This window comes from Sciurus carolinensis, chromosome 2 (assembly GCF_902686445.1).
Source record: "Sciurus carolinensis chromosome 2, mSciCar1.2, whole genome shotgun sequence".
NCBI lineage: Eukaryota > Metazoa > Chordata > Mammalia > Rodentia > Sciuridae > Sciurus > Sciurus carolinensis.
The window spans coordinates 21502683-21516974 of NC_062214.1; the positions used below are offsets into that span (position 1 = coordinate 21502683).

The 14292-nt window shown below is 45.0% G+C and overlaps 1 protein-coding gene across 8 annotated transcripts in view; it reads right to left on the reverse strand.

The window, feature by feature from the left end:
* Positions 1–14292, reverse strand: part of Dlgap4 (DLG associated protein 4) — a 175764-nt gene that overhangs the window by 14607 nt on the left and 146865 nt on the right. For 7 of the 8 annotated variants that reach the window (XM_047538760.1, XM_047538756.1, XM_047538758.1 and 4 more), the window contains 3 exons: positions 10639–11000; positions 8087–8175; positions 7147–7559 (listed from right to left, as the gene is read on the reverse strand). In XM_047538760.1, the coding sequence (XP_047394716.1) occupies positions 7147–7559; positions 8087–8175; positions 10639–11000 (864 nt within the window). Of the gene's footprint in view, positions 1–7146; positions 7560–8086; positions 8176–8413; positions 8494–10638; positions 11001–14292 lie in introns of all 8 variants that reach the window. The other variant, XM_047538759.1, reaches the window with a different exon arrangement.

The window sequence follows — 14292 nt, forward strand, 5'->3', positions numbered from 1 at the left end:
AAAGGGATGGGGATGTAGCTCAGTGATAGACTGTCCTTGGGTTCAATCTCCAGGACCATGATAAAAAAAAAAAGGTTCAGAACTGAAGACTAGAAACAATGCAACTGCTCATCAGTGGAATGGATTGACAATGGTATATTCATGGAGTAGAATGTTACCTGTCAATGAAAAGGACCAACTACAGGCACAGGCATAACACGGACGAATTTAAAAAAACAAGGTGAATAAAAAAGTCAAGCCTCAGAAAAATACGCTTCTGTTAATATTAATTTGACAAAAAAGGAAAAGGAAACAACATATTCCTTAGGTAAAACTAGGGATGGTAAAACTATAAAGAAAAGCAAGGATATAATTAACACAAAATTTAGGACAATACTTCCTGCTTGACAGAGAAGGTAATATATATCACTGGAGTTCAAAGCTTTAGTAGTAATAAGCCCAGATATATTGGAATCACATTGTGAAGGGATTATGCTGTCTAAATTTGAAATAAAAAGCACCTGTTGGATAATATTCCAATACAGGTACAGTACATGCTAATTACAAGATGCAATTAATAAGAACAGTGAAGCTGGGTGCAGTGGTGCACACCTGAAATCCAAGCTCCTGGGGCAGCTGCTGGTATGGCCTGGGCAACTTAGTGCGATGCTGTCTCAAAACAAAATTTTTAAAAGGGCTGGGAGCTGGGAGCAGTGGTGCATACTGATAATCCCAGTGACTCAGGAGGTTAGGGCAGGAGGATTACAAGTTTGAGGAGAGCCTTGGCAACTTAGTGAGACCCTGTCTCAAAAGAACAAAAGGCAGGGTGGAGTTGGAAATGTAGCTCAGTGGCAAAGCACCTCTGGATTCAATCCCCAGACAAAAATAAAATAAAGGGCTGGGGAGATAGCTCAGTTGGTAGAGTGCTTGCCTTGCATGCATAAGGCCCTGGGTTCGATCCCCAGCACCACAAAAAAAAAAAAAAAGGGCTGGGTACTGTAGCTCAGTGGTAGACTGCTTACCTAGCATGATCGATACCAAGTACTGTGAAAAACAAACAGAATGAAAAAACAGTGAAAGATCAGAATTTAAAAAGATGGAACAAGGGCTGGGGTTGTAGCTCAGTTGGTAGAGTGCTTGCCTTGCATGCACAAGGCCCTGGGTTCAATCCCCAGCACCACTAAAAAAAAAAAAAAAAAAAGAGATGGAATGAGACACAGTGAACAGACCCTATGCGAAGGAAGGCTGCTGCAGCAACACACAGAACAAGAGGTTTAGAAAAAACAAATCACATCCCAGCAACCACAGAGGATCACTAAACATCCACCAGTAATAGAATAATTCTGAACTTGACACAGCTAATCTATCTTCAAAATAAAGGCAATGTGACAGAATTATAAGAAGTACACAAACTCAACATTTATAGAAAGTGGAGTGATATAGACACATTCCCCAAATACAAAGCAATTACACTGAAAATAGTAAAAAAAAAAAAAAAAAAAGGCTCCTCTCTTGGAACACAAGCCCTTGCCTCCTCCAGTTTTCACACCTTGGCCTGCTCAGAGCAGCCTCCCACTCTCCCAGATGGCTGCTCCGGAGCCACTCTCCCGAAAGCTTCAGTCCCTGCTACCTCCTCGCTCTGAGCTGATGGCTCTGCTTCCCCATGCCACACCTCAGATGCTGCCTTCCTCTGCCACACAAAGGAGCCCTGCGTTCCTGCAAAATTAATGCCCTGCTCTAAACAAGGCCATTCTCAACAACATATAAACAAGCCTATATTGCCCTGTTTAAAAAACAAATCACCACCCACCCTCTTCTCTGACCCTATATCCCTCCACTTCTCTGCTCCTTTATATGTGAAAAATCCTCAGCAACGTCTCCAGTTACTCTCCTGCAAGTTTCTCTTACTCCTTCTCTAATCAGGCTGCACCATTCGCCCCTGCTACAACCATCCCACCAAAATGGCTCTTCAAGGTCTCATGTTAGTAGTATTGTAGTACTTTGTCATCAATGGAAACCACAGATAACTGCATTCCCCATTGTAGTTGTCACAGTTACACTGAAACATTGCTCCTTGCTACTTTGAAACGATAGTAATTAGAATCACAACAGATCTTGTTACTTGATGCATTAAAGAAACACGTGCTATTAATGTAATAGCTGATAATCTTGATATGATTTTTACTTTATGTATTTAAACCTACTATTTTGAGAAGGTGTCCAGAGAAGTCTATTTTTAATAAGACCTGTTCACACAGAACTGTTGGGCAGCATCTCAGTGCTTCAATCATACTCTAATTTTAATTTTTTTAAATCAAATTAACATGTTCCTAATCAGAATAAAGTGGAAGGATTAACAACAAAAACAGATAAACTTCATCAAACTTAAACACTTATGCATCAAAGGACACTATCAAGAAAGTGGTAACAGAATAGAAAAAAATATTTGTAAGTCACATACATGACAGGGGCTAGTATATATATATATATATATAGTATTCTTAAAACTCAACAAAAAGACCAATTAGATGACAGTGATAGCACCTGTCTCTAATCCCAGTTACTTGGTAGGAAGATCAAGAAAGATTAAGTTCTAGGACAGGCTGGGTTAAATTGCCACTTAGCAAGACACTGTCTTGAAAAAAAAAAATTAAAAAATTAAAAAAATAAAAAGATTGGGGTTGTAGCTCAGTGGTAGATTACCCGGGGTTCAATTTCCTGCATGTGAGTATGTACACATGCATGTATGTTTATTTTATTTTTTTTTAAAAGGCTTGAAAATGTAGCTAAGTGGTAGAGTATTTAGAACAGTTACCCAGCATATACAAGGCCCTAGGTTCCATTCCAAGTAACACACACACACACACAAAAGGAATCTAAAAAATTAAGAGACAATATAGGAAAACAGGAAAACATTTATACAAGTTTCAAAGAAATAGAAGATACAATATCCATAAACAAGGACAACATCTTATGAAAAAGGAACAGAATAAACCTATTAGCTCTTATTTAGATGGTTGTGGTAAACATTTGATGGGCAGGGTTGGAAGATAAAGTCAAGAAAACCTCCTGATTTCAATACATTTTTCCAACAAAGATATAAAAGTCAATAAACACATACAAAGATGCTCAGCATTACTATTTACCATGGAAATGCAAATCAAAACCAAAACAAGATTACACTTCATACCCATTAGGATGGCTATGGTCAAAAAGGTATTGGCAAATCAAAACCCTCACACTGCTGTTGGGAATGTTAAATGGTGCAGCTTCTCACAAAGATAAACATAGAGTTACTGTATGACCTGGCAATTCCAGTAGTAGGTATATATCCAAAAGAAACATATTAAAACTTGTACATGAACCTGGGAGCAATAGCACATGTGTGTAATCCCAGAGACTCAGGAGGCTAAGTTTAAGGACATCCTCAGCAATTTAGTGAGGCCCTAAGCAACTTAGTGATACCTTCCTGTCTCAAAGTAAAAAATAAATTAAAAAAGGGTTGGGGATGTAGCTCAGTAGTAAAGTGCCGCTGGGTTCAATCCCCATTAAAAAAAAAAATTGTACATGAATGTTCACAGCAACATTATTCATAGCAGCCAAAAATTAGAAATAATCCAAATGTTCACCAACATATGAATGCATGAAAAAAATACAGTATATTCATAAAATGGAATGTTACTTGGCAACAAAAAGGAATGAAGTATATATATATACTACAACATGGATGAACCTTGAAAACATGCTGTGTGGAAGAAGCCAGACACAAAAGATCACATATTATATGATTCTATTTATATGAAATGTACACATTAAGCAAATTATACAGAGACAGAAAACAGATTCGTGGTTGCCTATGGATGGTGGGGGGGTGATGATTTATGAATATGGAATATCCTTTTGGGAAGAATAAAATGTTCTGGAATTAGGTAGAAATGATGGTTGCACAACACTGTGAATGTACTAAAATGTCACTGAATTATACACATAAAGATGGTCAATTTTATGGTATGTGAATTATATCTCAATAAAGCTGTTATAGGACTGGGGAGTGGCTCAGTGTTAAGAGTGGCTTGCCTAGCATTTGAGAGGCCCTGGGTTTGATCCCCTGCACCACACAAAAATGAATAATAAGGCTGTTAAAGATGAAAGAAAGGGCTGGAGTTGTGGCTCAGTGGCAGAATGCTTGCTTGGCATGTGGGAGCCACTGGGTTCAATTCTCAGCACCACATATAAATGTATAAATAAATAAAAATAAAGGTCCATTGCCAACTTAAAAAATGTTTTAAAAAATGAAAGAAAAAATAATAAAAGAAAAAGAACTTTTTAGAAAGTATGAGAAAAAGACACAATGAAGAAAAGACGAGGGACTGACGATCAACCCAGCAGGTCCAATATTTGACAGGAATTCCAGAGAGAAAAAAACAACAAATAGAAGTATGGAAATTATTTTAAAAAATTAATGTGAGATTTCTTCTAAGAAACTAAAGATCCACATCTTCAGGTAGAAATAGCCAATTAACTATTAGCACAATTAAAGAAAAAAGACCCATTCCACGGCATATCACTGAGAAATTTTTTAAGTTAGGTATAGTAAAGATCCTAATAGCTCCCAGAGATAACAAAAACACAAAAGGCAGAAAATCAGAATGGCATCAAACCTTTCAGCAGAAGTAATGAAAGCTATACACAGTGAAGTCTATTTTTTTTCCTGAAGAAAAATTATTAACTTTATATTAAGATTTTATATATAAATTACAAGGTACACAATTTATATTTACTATCTTTTGATAGATCTAAACAAACATATATATTTGTTTCTCAGGATTAAATGCAGAGGCACTTTACCACTAAGCTACATCCCAGTCCCTTTTATTTTTATTTTGAGATAGGGTCTCACTAAATTGTTTAGGATCTTGCTAAGTTGCTAAGGTTGGATTTGAACTTGTGATTCTCCTGCATCAGCCTCTGGAATTACTGGGATTACAGGTGTGCACCACTGTACCCAGCTAAATATTTATTATTTTAATTTTAATTTATATTTATTTTTTTCATCTTTATAACCAGCTAAACTATGTGAGGTCTGAATGAAGAAATGTAAAGTTTCCAAAAATTTCTCTCCAATGTATTCCAGTAAAATGACGGACAAAAACCAAGAAAGCAGAAGACCATGTGGTCTAAAAAGCAGGGTGCTCACTGTGGAGAGGTGCCAAGGACAATCCCTGGTGATGTAAGTAAAAGTCTCAGGGACAGCAGCTAGAGAGCAGGCCCAGAGAACAATGGGCCAAGCCCAAGCAGAGGACAAGGGGGCAGGAAAAATATGAAATCATGAGATTATCTGATGTATTAGCACATTTGAAAAATGCTATTGATGAGGGTTGGTGGACCTGGTGGACCAAGTAGAGAAATTACCAATAAGAATTTAGAAAATGGGGGCTGGGGAGATAGCTCAGTTGGTAAAGTGCTTGCCTTGCAAGCACAGGGCCCTGGGTTCGATCCCCAGCACTGCAAAAAAAAAAAAAAAAAAAAAAGAATTTAGAAAATGGACCAAGCCTAGTGGTTCACACTTATAATTCTAGCTACTCTGGAGGCTGAGGCAAGAGGAATGAATGAAGAAATGCAAAGTTTTTTCAGGTTGAGGCCAACCTGAAAAACTTAACCAAAAAGATTAAAATAAAAAGGGCTGGGGACGTAGCTCAGTGCCAGAGCGATACTTTTTTAGCACGTGCAAAGCCCAGGGTCAATCTTCAGTACCCACTAACCCCACCAATTTAGAAAACAGACTTTACCACAAAGGAAGTAATCATTCTAGGAGAAACAAATTAATTTAAAAAGAAAATGAACTAATAATATATTAGACCTTGTAGTAAATAATAGCTACATACTCATAGTAAACAGAAGCATTGGCTGTTACTTAGTCAAAATCCATCAGCTCATATGTGGAGGGTAGGGGCACAGGAGGTGGAGGTCTTTTGATAGATCTAAACATTCGTTTATTATTACATGATATCGACACATAATGATGACTAATTTTGGAGAAGAAAGGAAAGTAATCACATTGTAAAAAAAGAAACATGAAGGCAAATACCAGAACAGACAGCTGATCAAGGCTGGAAGGCTGTGTGGGGGAAGTGGCTGGATGGTTTCTGTCAGGTGCCTTGGGTGCTTTCTGATCCTTGCCTCTGGTTTGATTCTTTTAAATACATTATTATAAAAAGTTATTAGGCACATACCTCACAACAGTTCCTTGCACACCAGTGGGTGTATCAAAGCTGGGAACTGGCCTAGAGGACAGTGAAAACTGATTCCAAAGCGTGCTCTAAATCATCAAAGGATGCATGTGCTCCTCTGGCTACCCTGGCAGGGGTCACTGGGATGTGGATCTATCCTACTGGATACTCTGAAGACCTGCCCTTCCTGAACCTTCTGTGGAGGAGGAACCAACTGGGAAGCAGAACTTTGGCTGAATAAGATCAGTGCAGGGCAATAGGCTGGAGCTTCCCAAGGGCCTGCCTCTTCTTCCTTTCCTGCTAGGAAAGTACTCTACCACTGAGCTCTATCCCAGTTCTATCTAGTTCTTTCTTAAACTAATTTCTTAAGTTTTTTTTTATTTTTTAAATAGGCATGGTATAGCTAGAGATGGTAACTGGAAAAGTAGATAACTTCTGTTTCTTGCATCCTATTACGGCCCTGTCAGATTTCTGGTGCTTGGCACACAAAGAACACTCAATAAGGAGTTATTCAAGGAACAATTACGGTGCCGTTTCTCTGTGTCCAGCACTCCAGCAGGCTCTTTACGCAGACCATCACATTCGATCCTCACAACATGCCTATGCAGTTAAAGAGGAGGATGAGGAAACAGGCTAGAGTAACTTGACTAAGGTCACGTCATTAGTAAAGTAAGAGCTGGGATCCAAATCCAGGTGTGTCTGAGCCCACAACCTGCACGATGAGTAGTTGTTCCCTGAAGTCCTAATAGAAAGACATCTGGTTAGTAGGTAAGGATGGATGGCAGAAGGGAAAAAATGAAAGTAAGCGGTGAGCTCTAACACTGGCCCAAGAACAGAATCTAAGAGTCTCTCCCCAGAGGCTGAGGCTGGTCAAAAGCTAGAGAACGCCATGTACCCCTGTCCCCTTGCCCCGGGGGGTCACTGTTAGAGCACACACCTTCTTCAGAGAGGTTGTTCTCTTTGGTCTCCTTGTCCATCTGGCAGCACCAGCCTTCTAGCCGCTCTGTTTCTGCCTGAAGTAGCTTCAAGAACCAGTAGCCATCTCGGCGGCAGGCCCCTGGCTGTGCTGGCTCTGATGGGGAGCTGGAGGAGGTCTCGAGCCAGGGGTCAGGAGGGGGCAGCGAGGACGCCTCAAGGGCAGGGTCGCTGTTGTCTCCATAGGAGAGGTTGCGCTTGATCTGGGCAATCTTGGGGGCCTGCCGGGGGCCGGCATCAATGCTGATGGAGTTGGGATGTGGGGTACAGTCCGGGAGGCTCCTTTCAGATGACTTACAGCTTGAGTCATTGGCATCCTGGGTATCTGAGTCTGTGTCCCGTCGGGAGGACATATTGTGAGAGGGGGCGCTGCTTCTGTGGGGGTGGGGGTGGATGGGGTAGGGACAAGAAAGAGTGAGTCACCAAAAGGGCCAAAGACCAGAGGCCACTTGACCCGGACACACGGGAGACAGAGAAACGGATGCATCATCTGCTCACCATGCGCCTGAAGCGGGTCCCACAGCCCCCGTCTCATTCTCGGCTCAGCCCTTGCCCCATCCCACCCATACCCACACGCACGCACACACACACGAGGACAAGGTCATAAGGTTGCCTGTTTACTGCAGTGGGGCCAGGAAGACCACCAACATCAGGTTAGCTGGGGCCATGTCCCAGCCCAGCCTTGGGCCCCATGGGCTGACTGGTCTCACAGAGCAAGTGCTCATTTGTCCACCCGCCCACCCCCTGCCCGGCCTCCCAAGCCTGGGCCACCGCCAGCACCCCAAACCCAGCTTGGTTATTAGAAATCCAGCAAGGAGAAGTGGGTTAGGGAGAGCAGGAGAGGTGAGAGCAGAGGGAGGGAGAGGAGGGGGAGAAGCAGCCGCCACCTCTGTCCAACTTACCGCCAGTCGTCCTCTACCTGAACCCCGATGGACTGGAATTTGGTAGCGGGACTGGGCTCCTCTTTTGGCACTGGCTGAATGCAGTCAACCTTATTGAAGGACAACGACAGCAACGGCACGGAGACAAAGACAAAAATAAAAAACAAACACCACACTTGCTGCTGAAATTCACATTAGTGGGACGACGCAAACGGACGTGTGGACAGACAGACACGAGGCATGCGGACACTGCACGTGGGCCCGAGGCCGGACCAGGTTAAGCCGGGCACTGCTCATTCGCGCGGAGGCGGGAGGTGGGGTGGGGTGGAGATGACTGGCTTTCCCTACTCTGAGGAGGGTGCCATCACATCGATCGCTTTGGGTCCGTTGTCGTCCGAGAGGTGGGAACCGTTCCTTCTAGTCCTCTCCTTTACACGCATCAGAGAGAAGAAAAAAAGGACAACGAAAGAGAAAGAGAACACACACACACACAAAGCCACAGCCGTTATCTGGTGTAGTTGAAGCTGGGGGCTGTCTTGAGGCAAAGATCACTCCCCCAACCCTGTGGCTGAAGGGGCAGGCTGGAGACCCTGGACCAAGGGCAGACTGTGGACAGTAATACTGGATTTGAGAACTGCCACCAAGGCAAGAGCTAGTGAAGCCCTGGACACTGTAAGATGCCGTCCCTGGACCTTAACACAGTTGATCATAGGTAGGCCTCCTTCAGCACGAGCAGGGAGCAGAGCCACCTCTGAGTCAGTATTTGTTTGCAAAGGGGAAGAAACATGGCAAGAGAAGTGCCCTGGGACTGCCCATCTCTTCTGGGACAAAGGAGCCACCAGGCCAGCCCTCTCATCATGGCTTAAGAATGAGGGATCAGAGTGGTCTCAGAAACTGAACTATCCAGTCACTTGGTGTCATGGACAGAAACAGGGACCAGAGGAGCCTTCTGGCACAGGGATGCAGCCAAATTTCCCCTTGGTAAGAGCCTGCACAGGGTGGGCAGCATCACTGTGTCTCCACAGAGCTGCAGTGACAGCATGGAACAGGGTAAGGCCAGGGAAAGGAAAGGAACACCCAGGATGAGCCCAAGAACTAGAGTCGCTAGTGTCCTGTTTTGTGTGAAAGGACAAGGATGGTCCTAGTTCTCTTGGGCCTTCTGTGAAGGTAAGAGGATCTGGTTTGGCCAAAAAGAGGGTAGGCTGCCCAAAGATGGGTGTTTGGGACTACAGGCTACTCCATGTTCCCAAGAATCCCACCTGGAGCAGCTGTACAAAGTGGGGCTGAATCCTTATGAAGAAGACCAGCTCGACGGAACCAGCAGGAGCACAGAAAACAAGAGAGTCTCCTGGTCCCCTTTCTTCTGTATATACATACAGGGAAACCAAAGCCTGGAGATGCCGTTTGCGGGGTACAAATCCAGTCAAGTGCAAAGAACTGCCCAGTAAACCTTCTCTATTTCAGTCAATGCCCTGTGTCCATGTTTCTTCTGCATGCTAGTGTTTTCCCATTAGTTTGGCCACATTCACTTGCACAGGGGTGGTTGGGGAAATGGAAATCCCTGCAGCCCTAAGCCCCCGTGCACATGACCTTGTCCCTCCTTGACCCATCCTTGGAAGGCTTCCACCTCCCCCTGAGCTCTCTGCCCACTGTAGCCACCTCTCCCTCACTGCCCTGAGTGTGCCCTACTTTCTACTTTTGCCTGAAGGCCTAAGGCAGGGAGAGTCCTATCTCTCGATTTAGAACAACTCCTGTGAACTATTGCGCAGGCCCAAGTGCCCCGCTCGGCTAACTGAAGATGGACTGCTGATGCTGGGTACATGCAGGAGGTTCCATGAGACAGTGAAGGGGGAAACTGGTATTCCGTCCTGCTGGTTGCCGTGGATTTGAGGGTGCAGTGGGGTTTGGTTTCTGGCAGGGCCCTCTGGCTTGGGTCACGTGGCCCGGAGGAACCATCTGCCTGGACCATTTCCCACGGAGGGAGGCTTTGGGGACCGGCATCATACTTTTCAATTTGACATGAGCCTGGTGCCTCAAGCCACCTACCTGTCCCCAAGGCCCGAGAGGGCTCTGGGCAAAGCTCCCCTTGAGCAACCCCCACAGCTCAAGGGCCCTGGGTCCTGGGCCTGTGACCCTTCGGTGTTAATGCTCCACGCTGTTCCCACTGCCAAGCGGGGTATGGCTTCCGTACCCGAGCTGACCTTGGATTAAAGAACTGTTAGGCCAGTCCTGCCTCCCATGGGTCGGCTGGCAGGGCAAAGGGTGGAGTGGACAGACAGACAGTGGACAGCAAACAGTGGACAGAAGATGGCTGGCTGAGTGTAACTACATTCACTGGGACAACCCACCAGAGGAGCGGAAACATGCCCATGCTGCAGACTCTGCGGCATGGGTAGGTGGATATGAGGAGAGCATGCCTATGAGTGAAATTTGGTTCAGCCACTTGGGGGAGATCCCCTAAATTGACAGATAAACCACCTTTCCTAGAGACCTAATGGGCCTCCACCAGATGTAATTACACGCAGGCAGGTGCACAGAATGGACTGAGGACACAGTGCAAAAGTGGCCCCTACTTGTATTCCTATTGATGACAGTTTCCTTTTGGGGATGGCCTCGGAGTGAGTCTCAGAGCTGGTCAGCGTCCCTTGTTCACTCTTCAAAGCTGCATGTTTTGGAGGTGGCTCTGGGGCTTCAGGGGCTGGGGTGATTCCACCCCGTGTCACACTTGGCGGTCGGGTACTGCTATCCAGGCTGTCTGACGAGTTGCTTAGGCCTGACTGACTTGTCACCTCGCTCTTGTGGTCCTGGCTGTCCAGATAGGTGTCCTGGGCAGACTCGGTACTGCTCTGGACTGTGACTGAGATGAACGGCTTTGATGTGGTACGTGGAGGGACCGGTGGTGGGGTCTTCTTATATGCCACTAGGCATGATGAACCTGTAGGTGGGTGAGAGGAGAGGAGAAGGTGAAGCCTCCAACCTTCTCAAGCCCCTTCCAAGGCTGAGACCCTACCTGACTTGGCGCTAGCTCTGGCCTCAGCTGTTCCCTCAGTGAGGACTTGTGGAACAAGAAAATGAGGTCAGTAACAACCAAGATAGACACTCACAGGCCCTACCCACCACCATTTGAGGTCAAGCTTAGGAGGTCAATATTAACCAAAGACACCATCTACCTCAGTCATGCACAAACCTATTATTCAGCTGGGACACAGGATAGATGGCCAATGCACCGAAGTTCACAGTGCCCCAAGGCTGGAAGAGAGTCTGACCCATGCCAGGAAGAGGTAGTGGTAACAGTGGAGCTCAAAACAGCTAAGGAGTGGTTAACTTTGCTGTCCTCAAGGTCACTGAAACCTACTACGCCCCTTTTCACCCCAGCCCTTCCTTCTGTGTGGATGTTCCTTCCCATCTTTTCAAAGATGAACATACCCTTCAAGGCTCAGCTAACCCTTTTCCCATCCTGTCTTTATCGCTCCACCTCCTCCTCCTCATGTGAACACCCACACAACAATCTACCATCCCCAAGACTCCAGCATGCCTGGTCCAACTCCTTGTTCTCTGCCAAGACTCAGGAAATCAGGAGCTGCCATAAGTGGGAGTCTGAGAACTTTCTGAATCACATTCCCAGCCCAGCTGGGGCATGGCACTCAGCAAGGCATAGGCTACCATGGCCAGTGTCTTGCTTTCCAGATGCGGTGCTGTCTGCTGCATCTGTGACGGCTGGCTCAGACCACTGTCCTTTCTCAACATCTTGACTACGAGTGCCCTCTGCCCTGTGAGGATCAAAACAAGCCCCTGCCTGATCCTGGTACAGGGAGCCAGATGAGCCCTGCCTTCAAGGGCTACCAGTCATAGAGATTGTGATGGCCCAATGGCAACCCACAAAACAAGGCCCCAGGTGCCACAGGGGACACGGATAAGGGAGAGCAGAATCCTACACAAGCCTATCAGAAAAGCTATAAGGAAGTGCCAACATCAAATGTTATGGAGGATGTAGACAGACTGCATGGCACATGGGAATTAAAACAAGAATGTTCAGGGCAGCTTTATTTGTAAAAGCCCAAAGCTGGAAACAACCTGTATGTCTGTCAGAGGATGATGGTTAAATGTACTGTGGTACAGCCATACCATGGAATACAACTTAGCAACAAGAACAAACGAATGATTGATATAAGCAACAATGTGGACAAATCATAAGCAAATTAGGTTGAGTGAAAAAAAAAAAATCAAAAAAGTCCCATCCTGTATAATTCTATTTTTATAAAAAATATTTTTTTTTTTGGTACTAGGGATTGAACCCAGGGGTGCTTAACCACTGAGCCACATCCCCAGTCATTTAGTATTTTTGATTTAGAGACAGGGTCTCACTGAATTGCTTCGGGCCTCACTAAGTTGCTGAGGCTGGCTTTGAATTTGCTATCCTCCTACCCTAGCCTCCTGAGCTGCTGGGATTACAGGCGTGCACCACTGTGCCTGGCTATAAAATTCTTGCAATGACTTAGTTTTGGAGATGGAGAAGAGATAAGTAATTGCCAGGGGTCAGGTGGGAGAACTCAGAGGAAAAGCTGATGGGATGAGCAAAAGAAAAATAGGTGTGGGTGTAACAAGAGGGACTCTATGTGGTGATGGCCTAGTTCAGCTTCTTGATCATTACATGAATCTGCCTGTGTGATGAAATGGCACAGAATTAAATACACCTTCATGTGAGTATGAGAGAAACTGGGGAACTGCAAATAGACAGGGTGAATTGTACCTATAATCTATATTTTGGATGTGAGATGGTCCTACAGTTTTGTAAGATTTTACCATAGAGGGATACTGGGTAAAGGTCAATACACAGGGTACTGTGTCCATGCCCCCTTTTCTGGTAACATACTAGGATTTGAACCCAGGGTCTCATACATTTTAGACAAGTGGTCTATCATTGAGCTACATTCCTGGCCCTTTTAATACTTTTTAAAAATTTGAGACAAAATCTCACTAAGTTACAGAGGCTAGCTTCAAACCTGTGATCTTCCCACCTAAGTCTTCCAAGCTGCTTTACAGCTCTGCACCACTGCATGCAGTTAAAGGGATCCCTCTGCATTATTTCTTACATTGCATGTGAATCTACAATTACCAAAATATAAAAAATTTAGTTAAAAACAACAACAACAACAAAAAAAAACCCATCCATCTGTCCTTCATCTAAGAGACATCTATGAAGCCAGGCTCTGTATTGGATTTCAAAAACTAATAAGTCCTCATCAAGCGAGAAATGGTCGTGAAATGAGAAGTTCTAAAATATCAGAAACCACAGCAAAAAGGCCCAGGGAGCTGGAAGCTAGCTCCTGTGCCCAACATAATCTGGAGGTGATATGTTCTGGGAGCTCTGACCTAGAACACTTCCTGTTTTGTTCACTTCAAATTTCCAGTCTTGCTTAGGCCTTGAGGAAATTCAGGGACCTCCCAGACAGACACACCTAATAATCTCTGGTTACCAATCTATACAAGACAGAGCATGGTAGGACAGCCTCATCTCTGGGTTAGAAAAGAAAGGCCACAGATGAGGCAGGAGGCAGGGTCAGGTCATCAGATGATCTTCCACAAGAGGAGGCAAACCTACTCAGGGAAGAAGAAAGTCTGTTCTTGGCTGGTCCTAATGCACAGGCTGATGGTCTAAACCTGGGTCATTTACTAAGCTGTGCCTAACAGCTTTGAGGCTTTGTAACCTAAGATTCACAGAGATTCTATGAGGTGGGGATATCATTCATGCCCACTTTACAGATGGGGTACATGAAGCTCAGAAAAGATAGATAACATGCCAGCAGTTCATGGCAATCACATCTGTTTGACCACATAGCCACCTTATTCTGTTCCTCAGATCTTGGGCCCCTCCCAGCTGGGCAGGGGCTGTAGGTGTTTGAGGCCTTTACTGTGCTCCTACAGCTGGGCTCTGGGGCCAGCTGCAGGGTCGTGCCTGTGCCAAGATCTCACTGCTGGGGTAGGAAGAGCCTAAAGGCAGAGACTTGGTTTCCAGGCCTGACTCTCCTCAGGCAAGCTCCTGCTTGCCCTCTGGCATTTCCAGTATCCTCATCTGTTCAGTGGGCAGGGGTGGGGGTGGTTCTAACTGCTGGGTAACAGCACATCATATTCAAGTAGCCCTTGGCAAACTCATCTTCCCATTCATTCTATTTTTGGAACTGGGAATTGAACCCAGGGGTGCTTAACCACTGAGCCATATCCCCAGC